Source organism: Lipotes vexillifer, unplaced genomic scaffold (assembly GCF_000442215.2).
Source record: "Lipotes vexillifer unplaced genomic scaffold, Lipotes_vexillifer_v1.1 scaffold1127, whole genome shotgun sequence".
Taxonomy (NCBI): Eukaryota; Metazoa; Chordata; class Mammalia; order Artiodactyla; family Lipotidae; genus Lipotes; species Lipotes vexillifer.
The window spans coordinates 172665-192439 of NW_006770020.1; the positions used below are offsets into that span (position 1 = coordinate 172665).

General features: G+C 36.9%; 1 protein-coding gene across 1 annotated transcript in view; it reads left to right on the forward strand.

Annotated features, from left to right (window-relative positions):
* The window catches only part of KLF8 (KLF transcription factor 8), a 65525-nt gene extending 46210 nt beyond the window's left edge, over positions 1-19315 (forward strand). The window contains exon 4 of the mRNA XM_007445950.1: positions 19082-19315. Coding sequence (XP_007446012.1) covers positions 19082-19263 — 182 coding nt within the window. The 3' untranslated portion in view covers positions 19264-19315. The remainder of the gene's footprint in view (positions 1-19081) is intronic.
* The last annotated feature ends 460 nt before the right edge of the window (positions 19316-19775 follow it).

Genomic DNA, 19775 nt, shown 5'->3' on the forward strand with positions numbered 1-19775 from the left:
TTGCTGGGAAATTTTTTAGTTCTTTTGGTAACAGATTTAATTTCACTACTAGTGATCAGTCTGACTAGGTTGTCTATTGCTTTCTAGTTCAGTTTTGGAAGGTTGTATGTTTCTAGAAATTTGTCCATTTCTTCTAGGTTTTCCATTTTGTTGACATATAACTATTGATAGTTTTCTCTTTTCATTTTTTGTATCTCTGTGTAATTCTTTGTTATTTCCTCCTCTTTCATTTGTTTTGTTTATTTGTATCTTCTCTCTTTTCTTTTTGATGAGCCTGCCTAAAGATTGATCAATTTTGTTTATCTTCTCAAGAAAACTACGTCTTAGTTTCGTTGACCATTTCTATTGTTTTGTTTTTGTTTGATCTCCATGTTATTTATTTCCTCACTAATCTTTATGATTTCCTTTCTTCTGCTGACTTTGGGCTTTCTTTATTCATCTTTTTCTAATTCTTTTAGATGGAATTTTAGATTGGTTTTTTGATATTTTTCGTTTCTTCTGGTAGGCCTGTATTGACAAAACTTCCCTCTTAGAACTGCTTTTGCTGCATCCCATAGATTTTGGAAACTTGTGTTTCCATTTTCATCTACCTGGAGGTATTTTCTGATTTCCTCCTTGATTTCTTCATTGAACCATTGGTTTTTGTAGAAGCCTGTTGTTTGGTCTACATGTGTTTGTGCTTTTCCCATTTTTCTTCTTGTAATTGATTTCTAGTTTTATACCATTGTTGTTGACAAAAAGTACGTGATATTATTTCTATCCTCTTAAATTTATTGAGGCTTCTTTTGTGGCCTAGCATGTGATCTATCCTGGAGAATGTTCCATGTGCACTTGAAAAAAATGTGTATTTTGCTGTTTTGTGATCAAATGTCCTATAGATATCTATTAAGTCCAACTGGACTATTGTGTCATTTAAGACCACTGTTGCCTTATTGATTTTCTGTACAAATGTCAATTGCTATAAGTGGAGTCTGTCAATTGCTATAAGTGGAGTGTTAAAGTCCCCTACTATTATTGAATTATTGTCATTTTGTTTTATGTATTTAGGTGCTCCCATATTGGGTTCTTATATGTTAGCAAAATATCGTCTTCTTGTATTGATTCCTTTATCATTATATAATGCCTTTGTTTGTCTTTGGTTATGGCCTTTGTTTTAAAGTCTGTTTTGTCTTTGAGTATTGTTACCTCTACTTTCATATTTATTTCATTTGTATGAAATATCTTTTTCCAACCCCCCAGTTTCCATCTGTGTGTGTGTTTAACTCTGAAGTGAGTCTCTTGTAAGCAGCATACACATGGGTCTTGTTTTGGTATTCAGTCACCATATATTTTTATTGGAGCATTTAGTCCATTGACATCTGAAGTAGTTAGTGATAGGTATGTACTTATTCCCATCTTATTACTTGTTTCCTGATTGTTTTTGTAGTTCTTCTCTGTTCATTTCTTCTTCTGTTTTTCTTCCCTTGTGGTTTGATGATTTTTTTTAAAGTAGTATTATTGTATTCCCTTATTTTTATTTTTTGGGTCTCTACATAGGTTTTTGATTTGTGGTTAGCATGGGGTCCATATATGTTGATCTATATCTACTCTTTTAAACTCATAATCGTTTAAGTTCAAACACATTCTAAAAAATCCGCATTTTTTACTTCCCTCCCCAACATTTTGGTTTTTTTGACATCATATTTTACATCTTCATGTTTATCTCTTAACTGTTTATGTAGTTATAGTTGCTTTTATAATATGTTGTCTTTTTAATCTTTGTACTGGCTTACTTAATTGGTTGATCTTCAATCCTTACTATATATTTGCCTTTCCTGGTGGGATTTTCCCTTTACAATAGATTCTTACTTCTCTTCCACTTAGAGAAGACCCTTTAACATTTCTTTTATGGTAGGTTTAGTATTGATGAACTCTTTTAGTTTTTTCTTGTCTGAGAAGTTCTTTATCTCTCTGATTCTGAATGATAATCTTGCTGGGTAGAGTATCATAGGTTGCAGGGGATTTTTTCCCTTTCAACCCTTTGAATATATTACACCATTCCCTTTTTGCCTACAAAGTTTCTGCAGAGAAATTAGCTGATAGTCTTATGGATGTTCCCTTGTATATGACTTTGTTTTTCTATTGATTCCTGTATAATTCTGTCTTTAACTTTTGTTATTTGTAAAAATATGGTATGTCTTGGTGTAGATCTGTTTGGGTTAATCTAGTTTGGTACCCTCTGTGCTTCCTGTACTTGTATATCTGTTTCCATCTTTATGTTTGGGAAGTTTTCAGCCATAATTTACTCAAATACATCTTCATTCCCCTTCTCTCTCTTCTTCTTCTGAGACCCCTATAATGTGAAAGTTGGTATGCTTAATGTTATCCCAGATATCTTATACTGCTTTCATTTTTAAATTTGTTTTTCTTTTTGCTGTTCTGATTGGGTGATTTCCAGTATTCTGCCTTCCATATCACTTATGTGTTCTTATGCATCACTTAATTTGCTATTCATTCCTTCTAGTGTGTTTTTTATTTCACTTATTTAATTCTTCATTTCTTAATGGGGCTTTTTAAATATTTTCTACTTGTTAAAATTTTTACTGTGTTCATCTATAATCTTCCCTAATTTACTTAACATTTTTGTTACCAATGCTTTGAATTCTTTATTTGTCAAATTGTTTATTTCTGTTTCATTATTCATTTTCTTCAGGTATATTCTCTTGCTCTTTTGATTGAGAGCAGTTCCTCTGCCTTTTCATTTTGCTTAAATTTCTCTGTCTCTATTAATTTAGGTGAAACAGTTACCTATTACTTTCTTGAAGGGGTGTTTTTATGTGGGAGTGCCCTGTACAGAATGTGTGTGCCCAGTGCCTTTGCTTGGAGACCTGGATTTGATGTGGATGCCAGTCATTTCTTTCCCCAGGGTGTGCTGGCATTTATCACTTTGGTGGGGCTGGAGATGGAGAAGCTAGAGATGGAGCTGGGTGTGAGGTGGAACTTCCTCTCTGCTCAGTAGCCATCATGGCCCTATCAGAGGTGGGGTCTGATCCCATGTTGCTGGAGCAGAAGCCCTGAGGGTCAGGTCTGAGCTGTCTCTGTTTAAGTGTGTGTTTTCCCTTCTCCCAGGATTAGGGTCCTTGCCCCAGAGAGGCAGAGTGCTGAAGCAATGTGACTCTGTGTGAGCTCTAGGCTCATGTCAGCTACAGACAGAGGATGAAGCTATCTCCATTTTACTGCCTGTGGAGGCACCACAATTGTTTGCCTTGCTTGGCTCAGACACAGCATTGGATAGAAGTCCCCTTTGTCCCTCACAGCTGATTTAGTCCCCAGCTTCTGCTGCACCCACCCAGTTGTGGAATAATAATGCAGGGCAGGTGGGAGTCCTGTGGGGATTCTCAGCATATACAGGGCATGAGTTGTGGTAAAGTGGCCACTGTCAGAGTTTTGGGCTACATCTGATGCACTGCTTGAGTAAGCACTAACAATAGCTACCACCACTCTACATAGGTTCTCCTCTGGGAATCAGTATCCTTTGCATTCTACAGCCAAGTCTTCTTCCTGGTCATGGCAACCCTAGATCCAGTGTGGCACTGTGACAAGAAGTGAGCAGGCCAAAGCATTTGCTGGGCTCAGGCTGGGATGCATGCAGAGAAGGCCATGGAAATCTGGCAATCATTAGATCAGTCTTTTCTCCATCCTGCCTCAGAGGCAAGCCAACATACACACGTGCTTATCACTAGTGAAGTCCAGCCTTCCCACAGCCCTCCTGTTAGTCCAATCATTCCTCCAACCAACCAAGTGAGCTCATCTCCCTGGCTCAGGAGTGCAGGACTTGGGTGCTCAATCTGTGGCTCTCATGGCTCATTTCCAAGGGCTGGTATCTGCCTGTGCATTCTCCCCTTCCTTCTGAGGCCCCTCCCAGGGGCACAGATCCTGACCCAATCACTTTTATTTCCTTCCTACCACATTACATGTGGATCTTTCTAACAGCCTTGGTTGTATACGAGTCTTTCTGCCAGTTTTCAGCTAGCTTTCTGTGTGACTTGTTCCATGTATAGTTGAATTTTTGCTGTGTTCATGGGGAAGATGAGCTCCATGTCCTCTTACTCCTCCATCTTGATCAATCCCCCTCTTGCTGTATTTAGAATTCTGTCTTTGTGTTTAATTTTTGCCATTTTCATTATGAAATGTCTTGGTATGAGTCTCTTTGCATTCATCTTGTTTAGGACTCTCTGTGTTTTCTGTACCTGGATATCTGTTTCCTTCTTCACATTTGGGAAGTTTTCAGCTGCAATTTCATCAAATTCATTTTTGACACTTTCTCTCTTTTCCCCTTCTGGAAGCCCTATAATGTGAATGTTAGAACAACTTGATATTGTTTCAAAGGTCCCTTAAACTACCTTAATTTTTTAAATTGTTTTTCTTTTTGCTGTCCTGATTGGGTGGTATCCATTATTCTACCTTGCAGATCACTTATGCATTTTTCTGTATCACCTAGTCTTCTGTTATTTTTTTCTAGTGAATTTTTAATTTCAGTTATTATATTCTTCAGTCCTGACTGTTTTTTAAAATATTTTCTAGTTTCTAGTGAAATTCTAAAGTGTTCAACTGTTCTTTTCACAAGTTCATTTTATTAGTAATGCTTTGAACCCTACTTCTGATAATTTATTATTATTATTTTTTAAATAAAGCAGTGTGTACATGTCAATCCCAAACTCCTTAACTATCCCTCCCTGCTACCTTTCCCCCTTGACAACCAAAAGTTCATTCTCTAAATCTGTGAGTCTGTTCCTGTTTTGTAAATAAGTTCATTTGTATCATTTTTTTGATTCTGCATATAAGTGATGTAATATAATATTTGTCTTTCTCTGACTTACTTCACTTAGTGTGATAATCTCCAGGTCTATCCATGTTGCTACATTATTTTATTATTTTTAATGGCTGAGTAATATTCCATTGCATATATGTACCACATCTTCTTTATCCAGTCCTCTTTTGAAAGACATTTAGGTTGCTTCCATGTCATGGCTATTGTAAATACTGTTTCAATGAATATTGGGGTGCATGTATCTTTTTGAATTATGGTATTCTCTGGGTATATGCCCAGGAGTGGGATTGCTGGGTCATATGGTAGTTTTATTTTTAGTTTTTTAAGGAATCTCCATACTGTTCTCATAGTGACTGTACCAATTTACATTCCCACCAACAGTGTAGTAGGCTTATATTTTCTCCATATCTTTTCCAGCATTTATTGTTTGTAGATATTTTGATGATGGCCATCCTGAATGGTGTGAGTTGATACCTCATTATAGTTTTGATTTGCATTTCTCTAATAATTACTGATGTTGAGCATCTTTTTTAATGTGCATTTTGTCCATTTGTATGTCTTCTTTAGAGAAATGTCTATTTAGATCTTCTGCCCATTTTCTGTTTGGGTTATTTGTTTTTTTTGATATTGAGCTCTATGACCTGTTTGTATATTTTGGAGATTAATCTCTTGTCAGTTGTTTTATTTGCAAAAATTTTCTCCCATTCTGTGTGTTGTTTTTCCGTTTTTTTTTTAAGTTTCCTTTGCTATGCAAAAGTTTTATGTTAAATTAGATCCCATTTGTTTATTTTTCTTTTTATTTTCATTACTCTAGGAGGTAGATGAAAAAAGGTCATGCAGCAATTTATGTCAAAGAGTGTTCTGCCTATGTTTTCCTCTAGGGCTTTTATAGTGTCCAGCCTTACATTCAGGTCTTTAATCCATTTTGAGTTTATTTTTCTGTATGGTGTTATGGAGTGTTCTAATTTCATTCTTTTACATGTAGCTGTCCAGTTTTCCCAGCACCATTTATTGAAGAAACTGTCTTTTCTTCATTGTTTTTTCTTGCCTCCTTTGTTATAGATTAGGTGACCATAGGTTCGTGGGTTTATCTCTTGGCTTTATATCCTATTCTCTTGATCTATATTACTGTTTTTGCACCAATACCATACTGTCGTGATTATGGTAGCTTTGTAGTATAGTCTGAAGACAGGGAGCTGGATTCCTCCAGATCTGTTTTTCTTTCTCAAGATTGTCTTGGCTATTTGTGCTCTTTTGTGTTTCCATACAAACTGTAAATTTTTTTGTTCTAATTCTGTGAAAAATGCCCTTGGTAATTTACAAGGAATTGCACTGAATCTGTAGATTGCTTTGAGTAGTATAGTCATTTTAACAATATTGACTCTTCCAATCCAAGAATATCTTATATATCTCCATCTGTTTGTGCCATCTTTGATTTCTTTCATCAGTATCTTATGGTTTTCTGAGGACAGGTCTTTTGTCTCCTTAGGTAGGTTTATTCCTAGGTATTTTATTCTTTTTGCTGTAACGGTAAATGGGATTGTTTTCTTAATTTCTCTTTTTGATCTTTCATTGTTAGTGTATAGGGATGCAAGAGATTTTTGTGTATCAATTTTGTAACCTGCAACTTTACCAAATTCATTGATTAGCTCTACAAGTTTTCTGGTGGCATCTTTAGGATTTTCCATGTATAGTATCATGTCATCTGCAAACAGTGACATTTTTACTTCTTTTCCAGTTTGGATTCCTTCTATTTATTTTTCTTCTCTGATTTCCATGGCTAAGACTTCCAAAACTCTGATGAATAATAATGGTGAGAGTGGAAATCCTTGTCTTGTTCTTGATCTTAGAGGAAATGCTTTCAGCTTTTCACCATTGAGAATGATGTTTGCTATAGGTTTGTCACATATGGCCTTTATTATGTTGAGGTAGGTTCCCTCTATGCTCACATTCTGGAGAGTTTTTATCATAAATTGTTGTTGAATTTTGTCAAAAGCTTTTTCTGAATCTATTGAGATGATCATATGGGTTTTATTCATCAGTTTGTTAATGTGTATCACATTGATTGTTTTGCGTATATTGAAGAATCCTTGCATCTCGGATAAATCCCACTTGATCAGGGTGTATGATTCTTTTAATGTGTTGTTGGATTCTGTTTGCTCGTATTTTTTTGAGGATTTTTGCATCTATGTTCATCAGTGATACTGGCCTTTAATTTTCTTTTTTTGTGATATCTTTGTCTTGTTTTGATATCAGGGTAATATTGGCCTGATACAATGAGCTGGGGAATGTTCCTTCCTCTGCAGTTTTTGGAAGAGTTTGGGAAGGATAAGTGTTTCTTCTCTAAATGTTTGATAGAATTCACCTGTGAAACCATCTGGTCCTGGACTTTGGTTTGTTGGAATATTTTTAATCACAGTTTCAATTTCATTACTTGTGATTGGTCTGTTCATACTTCCTATTTCTTCCTGGTTCAGTCTTGGAAGGTTTTACCTTTCTAAGAATTTGTCCATTTCTTTCAGGTTGTCCATTTTATAGACATATAGTTGCTTGTAGTAGTATGTTATGATCCTTTGTATTTCTGTGGTGCCAGTAACTTCTCCCTTTTTACTTCCAATTTTACTGATTTAAATTATCTCCCTTTTTTCTTGGTGAGTCTGGATAAAATTTTTATCAATTTTGTTTATATTCTCAAAGAACTAGCTTTTAGTTTCATTGATCTTTGCTATTTTCTTTCTCTCTATTTCATTTATTTCTGCTCTGATCTTTATGATTTCTTTCCTTCTAAGTTTGAGTTTCATTGTTCTTTCTCTAATTGCTTTAGGTGTAAGGTCAAATTGTTTATTTGCGATTTTTCTCGTTTCTTGAGGTAGGGTTGTATTGCTATTAACTTCCCTCTTAGAACTGCTTTTGCTGCATCCCATAGGTTTTGGGTCATCATGTTTCCATTGTCATTTGTTTCCAGGTATTTTTTGATTTCCTCTTTGATTTCTTCAGTGATCCATTGGTTATTTAGTAGCATATTGTTTAGCCTCCATGTGTTTGTGTTTTTTAAAGTTTTTTTTTCTGTAATTGATTTTTAACCTCATATCATTGTGGTTGGAAAAGATGTTTGGTATAATTTCAATTTTCTTAAATTTACCAAGGCTTCATTTGTGACCCAAGGTGTGGTCTATCCTGCAGAATGTTCCACATGCACTTGAGAAGAAAGTGTATTCTGCTGCTTTTGGATGAAATGTCCTATAAATATCAATTAAGTCTATCTGGTCTAATGTGTCATTTAAGACATGTGTTTCCTGATTAATTTTCTGTCTGCATAATCTGTCCATTGGTGTAAGTAGGGTGTTAAAGCCCCCCACTATTATTGTGTTACTGTTGATTTCCCTTTTTATGGTTGTTAGTATTTGCTTTATGTATTGATATTCTGCTATGTTGGGTGCATAAATATATACAAATATTATATCTTCTCCTTGGATTGATCCCTTGATCATTATGTAGTGTCCTTCCTTGTCTCTTGCAACAGCCTTTTTTTAAAGTCTATCTTGTCTGGTATGGGTATTGCTACCCCAGCTTTCTTTTGGTTTCCATTTGCCTGGAATATTTTTTCCATCCCCTCACTTTCAGTCTATATATGTCACTAGGTCTGATGTGGGTTTCTTGTAGACAGCATACATATAACTCTTGTGTTTGTATCCATTCAGCCAGTCTATGTCTCTTGGTTGGAGCATTTAATTTATTTACATTTGAGGTAATTATCAATATGTATGTTCTTATTACCATTTTCCTAATTGTTTTAGGTTTGTTTTTGTAGGTCTTTTTTCCTCCTTTCCTCTTTTGTTCTGTTCTCTTGTCTTTCTTGCCTAGAGAGGTTCCTTTACAATTGTTGTATAGCTGCTTTGGTGGTGCTGAATCCTCTTAGCTTTTGCTTGTCTGTAAAGCTTTTGATTTCTCCATCATCGAATGTGAATGAGAGCCTTGCTTGTTAGAGTATTCTTGGTTGTAGGTTTTTAAAACAAATGCCATAAAGAAAGAAAAAGAAAGACATCATAAATTATAAAGGAATCAATACAAGTAGATAATGTTACACTTGTTAAATTTATGCACCCCATATTGGAGCACCTAAATATATAAAATAAATACTAAGGGACATAAAGGGAGAAAGGGATAGTAATACAACCATAGTAGGGGCCTTTAATAACCACTGACATCAATGGAAATATCATTTAGACAGAAAATTAAGTAAGACACCAGAGGTCCTAAATGACACAGTAGACCAGTTGAACTTCATTTATATCTACAAGACACAATATACAAAAAACAAAACAAAGGAAAACATCAAAATACACATTCTTTTCAAGTGTGCATGTAATGTTCTCTAAGGTAGATCATATACTAGGTAACAAAACAAGCCTCATAAATTTAAGAGGATGGAGATAATTTCAAGCATCTTTTCTGACAACAGCAGTGTGAATCTAGAAATTAAACACAGAAAGAAAAACAGAAACAGAACAAACATGAGGAAAATTAAAATGCTACTAAAATAACAAATGGGTCTAAGATGAAATCAAAGAAGAAATCAGAAAATACCTAAAGACAAACAAAAATGAAAACACAACCTTACAGAATTTATGGGATGCAGCAGAAGCAGTTCTAAGAGGCAAGTTCATAGCAATACAGGACCTCCTCAAGAAACAGGAATAATCAAACAAACAACGTAACCTACCACCTAAAAGAATTTCAAAAAAGAAGAACAAAAAAAAAACCAATGGTCAGCAGAAGGAATGAAATAATGAAGATTGGAGGGTAAATAAATAAAACAGATTTTTTTAAATAATAGAAAAGTTCAATAAAACCAAGAGCTGTTTTTTGGTTTTTGTTTTTTTAAGATAAACAAAATCAACAAATTCTAGACAGGCTCACCAAGAAGAAAAGAAAGAGGACCCAAATAAATAAAATAAGGAATGAAAGAGGAGAAATATCTGATAACACACACATAAAAAAAAACATTATAAGAGAATACTATGAAAAGTTATGTACCAAAAAGGTGGACAACCTGGAGGAAATGGGCAAGTTTTTAGAAACATACAGCTTGCCAAAAGTGATTCAAAAAGAAACAGATAATATGAACACACTAATCACTAAAAGTGGAATAGAATTTGTAATTTTAAAAACTCCCTTCAAACAAAAGTCCGGGAACAGATGACTTCACTGGGGAATTCTATCAAACATACAAAAGAGAGATTATACCTATCCCTCTAAAACCATTCCAAAAAAATTTAAGAGGATGGAACACTCCCAAATTCATTCTATGAAGCCACCATCACCCTGATACCAAAACTAGACACTACAAAAAAAGAAAAAGAAAAAGAAAATTACAGGCCAATGTCTTTGATGAATATTCAGGCAAAAATCCTTAACAAAATACTAGCAAACCAAATCCAACAGTGTCTAAAAAGGATCATGCACCATAATCAAGTTGGATTCATTCCAGATGATTCAACATTTGCAAATCAATCAGTGTGATACCCCACATTAACAAAAGGAAAGACAAAAAACACATGATCATCTCAATAGAGGCAGAGAAAGCATGTGACAAAATTCAACATCCATTCATGATAAAAACAAAAGTGGGTATAGGGAGAATGTTTCTCAACATATTAAAAACCATTTATAACAAACTCACAGCCAATGCAATACTCAATGGTGAAAAGCTGAAAGTCTTCAAGCTAAATTCAGGAACAAGACAAGGATGCTGACTCTCACCAATTCTATTCAACATAGCTTTGGAATTTCTAGCCACCACAATTGGACAAGAAAAAGAAATAAAAAGTATCTAACTTGGAAAAGAAGAGGTAAAACTGTCACTATGTGCAGATGAAATGATCGTCTATATATAGAGAGAACCCTATAGTCTCCACACAAAATCTATTAGAACTAACAAATGAATTAAGAAAGTTAGCAGGATACAAGATTAATATACAGAAATCTGTTGCATTTCTTTACACTAACAATGAAAGAATACCATTTAAAGTCACATTAAAAATCTTTAAGAATAATCTTAACCTAGGAGGTGAAAACTATAAAACATTCATAAAGGAAATTGAAGAGGATTCAAAGAAATGGAAATATATCCCCTGCTCTTAGATTAGAAGAATTAATATTGTTAAAATGGCCATACTACCCAAAGCAATCTACAGATTTAATGCAATCTTTCTCAAAGTACCCATGTGACATTTTTCACAGAATGAGAGAAAATAATCCTAAAATTTGTATGGAACTACAAAGAAACAGAATTGGCACAGCAATCCTGAGGAAAATGAATAGAGCTGGAGGTATAGCCTTTCCAGAATTCAGACTATACTAAAAAGCTACAGGAATCCAAACATTGTGGTATTGGCACAAAAACAGACATATAGCTCAGTGGAACAGAATAGAAAGCCCAGAAATAAACCCACACACCTATGGTCAATTAATCTATGACAAAGGAGGCAAGAACATACAATGGAGAAAAGACAGGCTCTTCAACAAGTGGTGTTGGGAAAGTTGGACAGTTTAATGTAAATCAATGAAATTAGAACACTGCCTCACACCATATACAAAAATAAACTCAAAATGGTTTAAAGACCTAAATATAAGACATGACACCATACAACTCCTAGAGGAGAACATAGGGAAAACATTCTTGGACATAAATCATAGGAACATTTTCTTAGATCAGTCTCCCAATGCAAAAAGGAAAAAAGCAAAAATAAGTTGGACCTAATAAAACTTAAACTCTTTTGCACAGCAATGAAAATCATAAAGAAAATGAAAAAGACAACCTATGGAATTGAAGAAAATATTTGCAAATGATGCAACCAACAATGGGTTAATTTCCAAAATGCACAAACAGCTCATATAACTCAACATCAAAAGAACAAACAACTCAATCAAGAAATGGGCAGAAGACTTAAACAGACATTTCTCCAAAGAAGGCATACAGATGGCCATCAGGGACATGAAAAGATGCTCAACATTGCTAATTATTAGAGAAATGCAAATCAAAACCACAATGAGGTATCATCTCACACTAGTCAAAATGGCTATCATCAAAATCTACAAATAGTAAATGTTGGAGAGGGTGTGGAGAAAAGGGAACCCTCTTATATTGTTTGAGGGAACGTAAATTGGTGCAGCCACTGTTGAAAACAGTATGGAGATTCCTTTAAAAACTAAAAGTAAAGCTACTATATGATTCAGCAATCCCATTCCTGGTTATATATACAGAAAAGATAAAAACTTTAATTTGAAAAGATATGTGCACCCCATGTTCATAGCAGCACTATTTACAACAGCCAAGACATGGGAAAAAAACAGTTACCCATCACCAGAGGATTGGTTTGAGAAGATGTAGTATATAGATAATGGAATATTGCTCAGCCATAAAAAAGAATGAAATATTGTCATTTGCTGCAACATGGATGGACCTAGAGAATATTATACTTAGTGAAGTCAGACAAAGACAAATATATGATATCACTTACATGTGGAATCTAAAAAGTAATACAAAGGAATCTCTATACAAAATAGAAACAGACTCATAGACATAGAAAACAAACTTATGGTTACCAAAGGGGAAGGGATTACGGGAGAGATAATTTAGATTTATGGGATTAACAGATACAAACTACTATACTTAAAATAGATAAGAAACAAGGATATACTGCATAACATAGGGAGTGATATTCAGTATCTTGTAATAATTTGTAACGAAAAATAATCTGGTAAGAAATATACATGTATAAATATAACTTCAAATATATGTATATACATTTATATTTGCAATGTTGTATTAGTTTCAGGTGTACAATGAAATGATTCAGTTCATTTTGCTCTACACCTGAAACTAACACAACATTGTAAATCAATTATACTTCAATAAAAGAAAAGAAGCTTCCTCCTATGTTTACTTCTGTAATTTTATGATTTCTGGTTTTACATTTTAGATGTTAATCCATTTTGAGTTTATTTTTGTATATGATATGAGATAAGGGTCCAATTTCATTCTTCTGTATGTGGATATCCAGTTTTTCCAACACCATTCATCAAAGACATTATTCTCTCATTGTTTCTAATAGACACGTTGTTGAAGATCAATTGACTATAGATGCATGTATTTCTATCTGAGATCTCTATTCCATTGGTCTATATCTCTATTTTTATGTCAGTACTTTACTATTTTGATTACTGTAGCTTTGTAATATATTTTGAAATCAGGACTTGGAATGCCTCCAACCTTATTCTTTTTTATCAAAATTGCTTTGGCTATTCAGGGTCTTTTGCAGTTCCACATGAACTTTAGAATTCTTTTTTCTATTACTGTAAAGAATACCATTGGGGTTTTGAAAGGAGTCACATTGAATCTGTAGGTCAATTTGAGTTATGGATATTTTAACAATATTAATTTTACCAATCCACAAACATGTGATATCTTTCCAGATGGAAAGATGTCTGTACCTTCTTTAATTTCCTTCATTGGTGTTGTATAATTTTCTGTGTACAAGTCTCTAACCTCATTGGTTAAATTTATTCCTAACTATTTTATTCTTTTTGTAGCTATTTTGAATTGTATTATTTCCTTCATTTCTGTTTCAGATACTTTGTTGTTTGTGTTTAGAAACATGAGTGATTTTTCTGTTTTGATTTTGTATATTGTAAATTTACTGAATTCTTTAATTAATTCTAAAACCTTTAATTAGGTCAGTTTTTGTTTGTTTAAAATTTGGTGTTGAAGTAAGTCAGAAAGAGAAAAACAAATACTGTATGTTAACACATATATATGGAATCTAAGAAAACAAAAGTCATGAAGAGCCTAGGGGTAAGACAGGAATAAAGACACAGACCTACTAGAGAATGGACTTGAGGATATGGGGAGGGGGAAGGGTAAGCTGTGACAAAGTGAGGGAGTGGCATGGACATATACACTCTACCAAACATAAAATAGATAGCTAGTGGGAAGCAACCACATAGCACAGGTAGATCAGCTCGGTGGTTTGTGACCACCTAGAGGGGTGGGATAGGGAGGGTGGGAGGGAGGGAGACGCAAGAGGAAAGAGATATGGGAACATATGTATATGTATAGCTGATTCACTTTGTTATAAAGCAGAAACTAACACATCATTGTAAAGCAATTATACTCCAATAAAGATGTTAAAAACATTGGTGTTGTTTATATATATGATCATATCATCTGCAAATGAAGATAACTTTTTTCTTCCTTTCTGTTTTGGGTGCCTTTCTTTTACTGAAGTGTAGTTGATTTACAATGTTGCATTAATTTCTGTTGTAGAGCAAAGTGATTCAGTTATACATATGTATACATTCTTTTTTATATTCTTTTCCATTATGGTTTATCACAGGATATTGAATATAGTTCCCTGTGCTATACAGTAGGACCTTGTTTATCTACTCTATATATAATAGTTTGCATCTGCTAACACTAAACTCCCAATCCATCCCTCCCCCACACTCGCTCCCCTTTGGCCATAAGTCTGATCTCTATGTCTGTGAATCTATTTTTGTTTCACAGATGGGTTCATTTGTGTCACATTTTAGATTCCACATATAAATGGTATCATATGGTATTTGTCTTTCTCTTGCTTCCTTCACTTAGTATGATAATCTCAGGTCCATCCATGTTGCTGTAAATGGCATTATTTCATTCTTTTTTATAGCTGAGTAATATTCCATTGTATATATGTACCACATCTTCTTTATCCATTCATCTGGCTATGGACATTTAGGTTGTTTCCATGTCTTGGCTATCATGAATAGTACTGCTATGAACATAGGGGTTGCATGTATCTTTTTTAATTTTAGTTTTGTCCAGATATATGCCAAGGAATGGGATTGCTGGATCATATGGCAACTTTACTTTTAGTTTTTTAAGGAATCTTCATACTGTTTTCCATAGTGGCTGTACCAACTTACATTCCCACCAACAGTGTAGGAGGGTTCCCTTTTCTCCACACCCTCTCCACCATTTGTTGTTTGTAGACTTTTTAATGATGGCCATTCTGACCAGTGTGAGGTAGTACCTCACTGTAGTTTTGATTTGCGTTTCTCTAATAATTAGTGATGTTGAGCATCTTGGGTGACTTTTATTTCCTTTTCTTGTATAATGCTATGGCTATGAGTTCCAGTAATATTTTGAAAAGAAAGGGGAAGAGTCAGCTTCCTTACCTTGTGCTGGATCTTAGGACAAAAGCTTTTAGTTTTTTGCTATTGATTGTGATGTTAGCTGTTGTCATATATGTCTTGTGTTGAAGTAAGTTCTTATATACCTACTTTGTTGAGCATTTTAATTATGAATGGATACTGAACTTTTTCAAGTGCTTTTACTCCATCTATTAAGATGATCAGCAGATTTTTTCTTAAATTTGTTAATGTGTTTTATCACGTTCATTGATTTAAGTATATCAAACCATCCTTGCATCATCCCAGGGATAAGTCCAACTTGATCATGGTGTATGATCTTTTTTTTTTTTTTTTTTTGTGGCACGTGGGCCTCTCACTGTCGTGGCCTTTCCTGTTGTGAGGCACAGGCTCTGGACGCGCAGGCTCGGCGGCCATGGCTCACGGGCCCAGCCGCTCCATGGCATGTGGGATCTTCCCGGACCGGGGCACGAACTCGTGTCCCCTGCATCGGCAGGGGTGCGCCCACATTTTACGTTTTTTTTTTTTTTTGTGGCACGTGGGCCTCTCACTGTCGTGGCCTTTCCTGTTGTGAGGCACAGGCTCTGGACGCGCAGGCTCGGCGGCCATGGCTCACGGGCCCAGCCGCTCCATGGCATGTGGGATCTTCCCGGACCGGGGCACGAACTCGTGTCCCCTGCATCGGCAGGGGTGCGCCCACATTTTACGTTTTTTTTTTTTTTTGTGGCACGTGGGCCTCTCACTGTCGTGGCCTTTCCTGTTGTGAGGCACAGGCTCTGGACGCGCAGGCTCGGCGGCCATGGCTCACGGGCCCAGCCGCTCCATGGCATGTGGGATCTTCCCGGACCGGGGCACGAACTCGTGTCCCCTGCATCGGCAGGGGTGCGCCCACATTTTACGTTTTTTTTTTTTTTTGTGGCACGTGGGCCTCTCACTGTCGTGGCCTTTCCTGTTGTGAGGCACAGGCTCTGGACGCGCAGGCTCGGCGGCCATGGCTCACGGGCCCAGCCGCTCCATGGCATGTGGGATCTTCCCGGACCGGGGCACGAACTCGTGTCCCCTGCATCGGCAGGGGTGCGCCCACATTTTACGTTTTTTTTTTTTTTTGTGGCACGTGGGCCTCTCACTGTCGTGGCCTTTCCTGTTGTGAGGCACAGGCTCTGGACGCGCAGGCTCGGCGGCCATGGCTCACGGGCCCAGCCGCTCCATGGCATGTGGGATCTTCCCGGACCGGGGCACGAACTCGTGTCCCCTGCATCGGCAGGGGTGCGCCCACATTTTACGTTTTTTTTTTTTTTTGTGGCACGTGGGCCTCTCACTGTCGTGGCCTTTCCTGTTGTGAGGCACAGGCTCTGGACGCGCAGGCTCGGCGGCCATGGCTCACGGGCCCAGCCGCTCCATGGCATGTGGGATCTTCCCGGACCGGGGCACGAACTCGTGTCCCCTGCATCGGCAGGGGTGCGCCCACATTTTACGTTTTTTTTTTTTTTTGTGGCACGTGGGCCTCTCACTGTCGTGGCCTTTCCTGTTGTGAGGCACAGGCTCTGGACGCGCAGGCTCGGCGGCCATGGCTCACGGGCCCAGCCGCTCCATGGCATGTGGGATCTTCCCGGACCGGGGCACGAACTCGTGTCCCCTGCATCGGCAGGGGTGCGCCCACATTTTACGTTTTTTTTTTTTTTTGTGGCACGTGGGCCTCTCACTGTCGTGGCCTTTCCTGTTGTGAGGCACAGGCTCTGGACGCGCAGGCTCGGCGGCCATGGCTCACGGGCCCAGCCGCTCCATGGCATGTGGGATCCTCCTGGACCGGGGCACGAACCCGCGTCCCCTGCATCGGCAGGGAAGCCCCTAATATGTACATTTTATATTATTATTTTCCCTATGTATGTTTTGTTCTTCAATATCGATGATGTATTGATGAAGGTCATGAGTTGAGTTGTGCCACATGAAGTGCATTAGCACAAACAGGAGCCTGTTCAATGATAATAAAAGGTAACAGCTTTTGCAATAGGAAAAATTGGTCTCCTTGCTGGATTGTGTAATCTGTGTATTCTAGCAATGAGCTCTTATCACCACAGGATGTCATTGCTTTACAAGTCAAATTTTCTTCATTTGAGTGTAGAGAAGATAGAAGTAGGAGAAATTCTTGAGAGATTGCAACAAAATGTATAGCAGTGTTTGGAGGTGTGGAGATGGAATAGAATTATATAGACCAAACTGAAAAATTCCATTTACACACTAAACACCATCTACAGTCTCATTCTCCTTTCCACTGGTAATTTGCTGTGTAGTCTTCCAGATCTTTTCTCTTTGTTTGGGAGTTGTGTGTGTGTGTGTGAGAGGGAGAGAGAGAGAAACAGAGAGACAGACACAGAGACACAGAGGTAGAGAAGTTTAGGGAATGTAAATGGGATCCTACTCTGTGTGTGTGCATGTGTGTGGTGCATAGCCATTCAGTAGCTTTTTCTTTTCATTTTATAACATTTCATTGGCCATCTTTTGTTCTCACTACATCCAGCTCTATCTCATTCTTCTTAGCAGCTAATGCAGAAATTTCTGTATATTGAAATGATTAGTAATTGGCATATTTAATCCTCAAAATTGTTGCCTTGGTATTGTCCACAACTGTGAGTCAGAGTGAATTACATTCTGTTGCCCATTGTTTGAAAGCTGTACAGTTAATTAGTAAACACTTAGGAGGATTGATAAGTGTTGAGCAGTAAGTTGAAAAACAGCATATGCAAACCAGATTGCCACCAGAATTTAGAACAACATAAAGTAAAATGCTCTGGAGTATTTATAAGGAGAAGAGGAGAAAGAACCAAAGTAAGAAAGACCATTAAAATACCAATACATTTTGTACGGGTTGGCTAAGACGTTCATTCGAGTTTTTCCATAAGATGTTACAGAAAAACCCAAATGAAATTTTTGGCCAACTGAATACCTACATTATCTATTATTTATGATTATAAGATTATACATGCTCATCGTAGAAGATGGGAAGTAGGGAAACACATTAAAAAGAAAACAATCGTTACCCTAACTCCATAATCTTAACTTAACCGTAGTTAATATTTATTTTTTGCTCATAGCTTCTTACCTTTTTATGTTTAAATTTTTATTATAAGATACAGCTACATGATTTTTAAAACATTCCAACAATACAGGAAGGTGAAAAGTAAAAATCCTCTTCTCACCTGATTCTCATCTTCTCTTCTCATTTTCATCCTCACTTTCCAGATATTCACTCACTGTTAATAATTTCTCTCATAATTTATATGTAAGTGTGTTGATATTCCCCTTATTCTGAGTATATAAATATGTGTTATGTGACATATACACCATTATGGGGTTATACTGTGTTAATGATTTTTATATTACTTTTTTTTTTTATATAGTTTTCTACCCAAAGCATACATTTTCCATATATAACCCAGGTGCAACCTGGGGGTACTGAGCAAGCATGTAACTATTTCAAAAAGTTTGACTTGACACTTCTCCTCACCCCATTTCATGCCACTGAGTTTCTGATCTTTCACAGAAAAAGGCCTGTAGTCTTAACTGAAGACCCATTCCAGTGAACCACACATTCTTCCTGTGTCTATGGCTCTATTTTAGACTATTATTTTTGGGGAGCTATTAGAGGAGAAAATACAGTTACTACTGTGTGGTATAGTGGAAAATGTCAAAGATTTGGGTTTTGATCCCCGTTTTATCATTTATTGGCTATGTTTAAAGGATAAAATGTTTCATACAACCTTGTGAGATATTTTTATCCCTCTTTAGAGATGAAAAATCAGAGATCCAGCCAGGGAGAAGTGATTTATTTAAGGTCACACAACTACTATGTACTAGAGCCAGGATTCAAGCAAAGGCCTGTTTGAGGCACAGCCTATGTGTTTTCCATTCAACCATCGTGGCTTCTCTTTGGGACTTCAGTAAAGGTGAAAGAGAACATGTCTTTAAAGTGATTGCTTAATTTTTTGACTTTATAAAAGGTTATGTACTCTGTTATCTTTTCGGGATCCAAACGTCTCTTATCTGACTCCCTTTGTTTTGTCATATTCCCTTTTTTAGGAGAGAAGCCTTATAAATGCACCTGGGATGGCTGCTCCTGGAAATTTGCTCGCTCAGATGAGCTAACCCGCCATTTCCGCAAGCACACAGGCATCAAGCCTTTCCGGTGCACAGACTGCAATCGTAGCTTTTCTCGCTCTGACCACCTGTCTCTGCACCGCCGGCGCCATGACACCATGTGAGCGGCACAGACTGCACTAGAAGAGCTGCACTGGTCTCTTTCTTGTGTGTGTGTGTGTGTGTGTGTGTGTGTGTGTGTGTGTGTGTGCGCGCGCGCGCGCGCAATGGGATCATGACCATCTTTTCCTCTTTGACTCAGCTTGCCTCTGGGATGGGATTGGAACAGTTCACTGAGCCAGGCTGACGAAACTGGAGGAAAATGTAGCTGATCTTCCATAGGGACTCTTTATATTCCACGTTCATTTCTCCACTGACTAGTCCCCAGTTTTTTCAACCTCCGCATGGGTTGAATTCCAGTGCGGCACCCATGGTTGCCCCCCTCCCGTCCCTGTTATGAGATAGGACATTTTTCCTACAATAAGAAAAAAGGAATCAAATTCAAGGCTGTGAACAAACATACGCTGCTTTTTGTTCTTATTTTCCTCTTGTTTTATAGAATTCTTATCATATTTCTGAATCAGTACATCAAAGTGGTTGGTAGTGTCCTAAATTGACTTTTTTCAAGTTCCTAGAC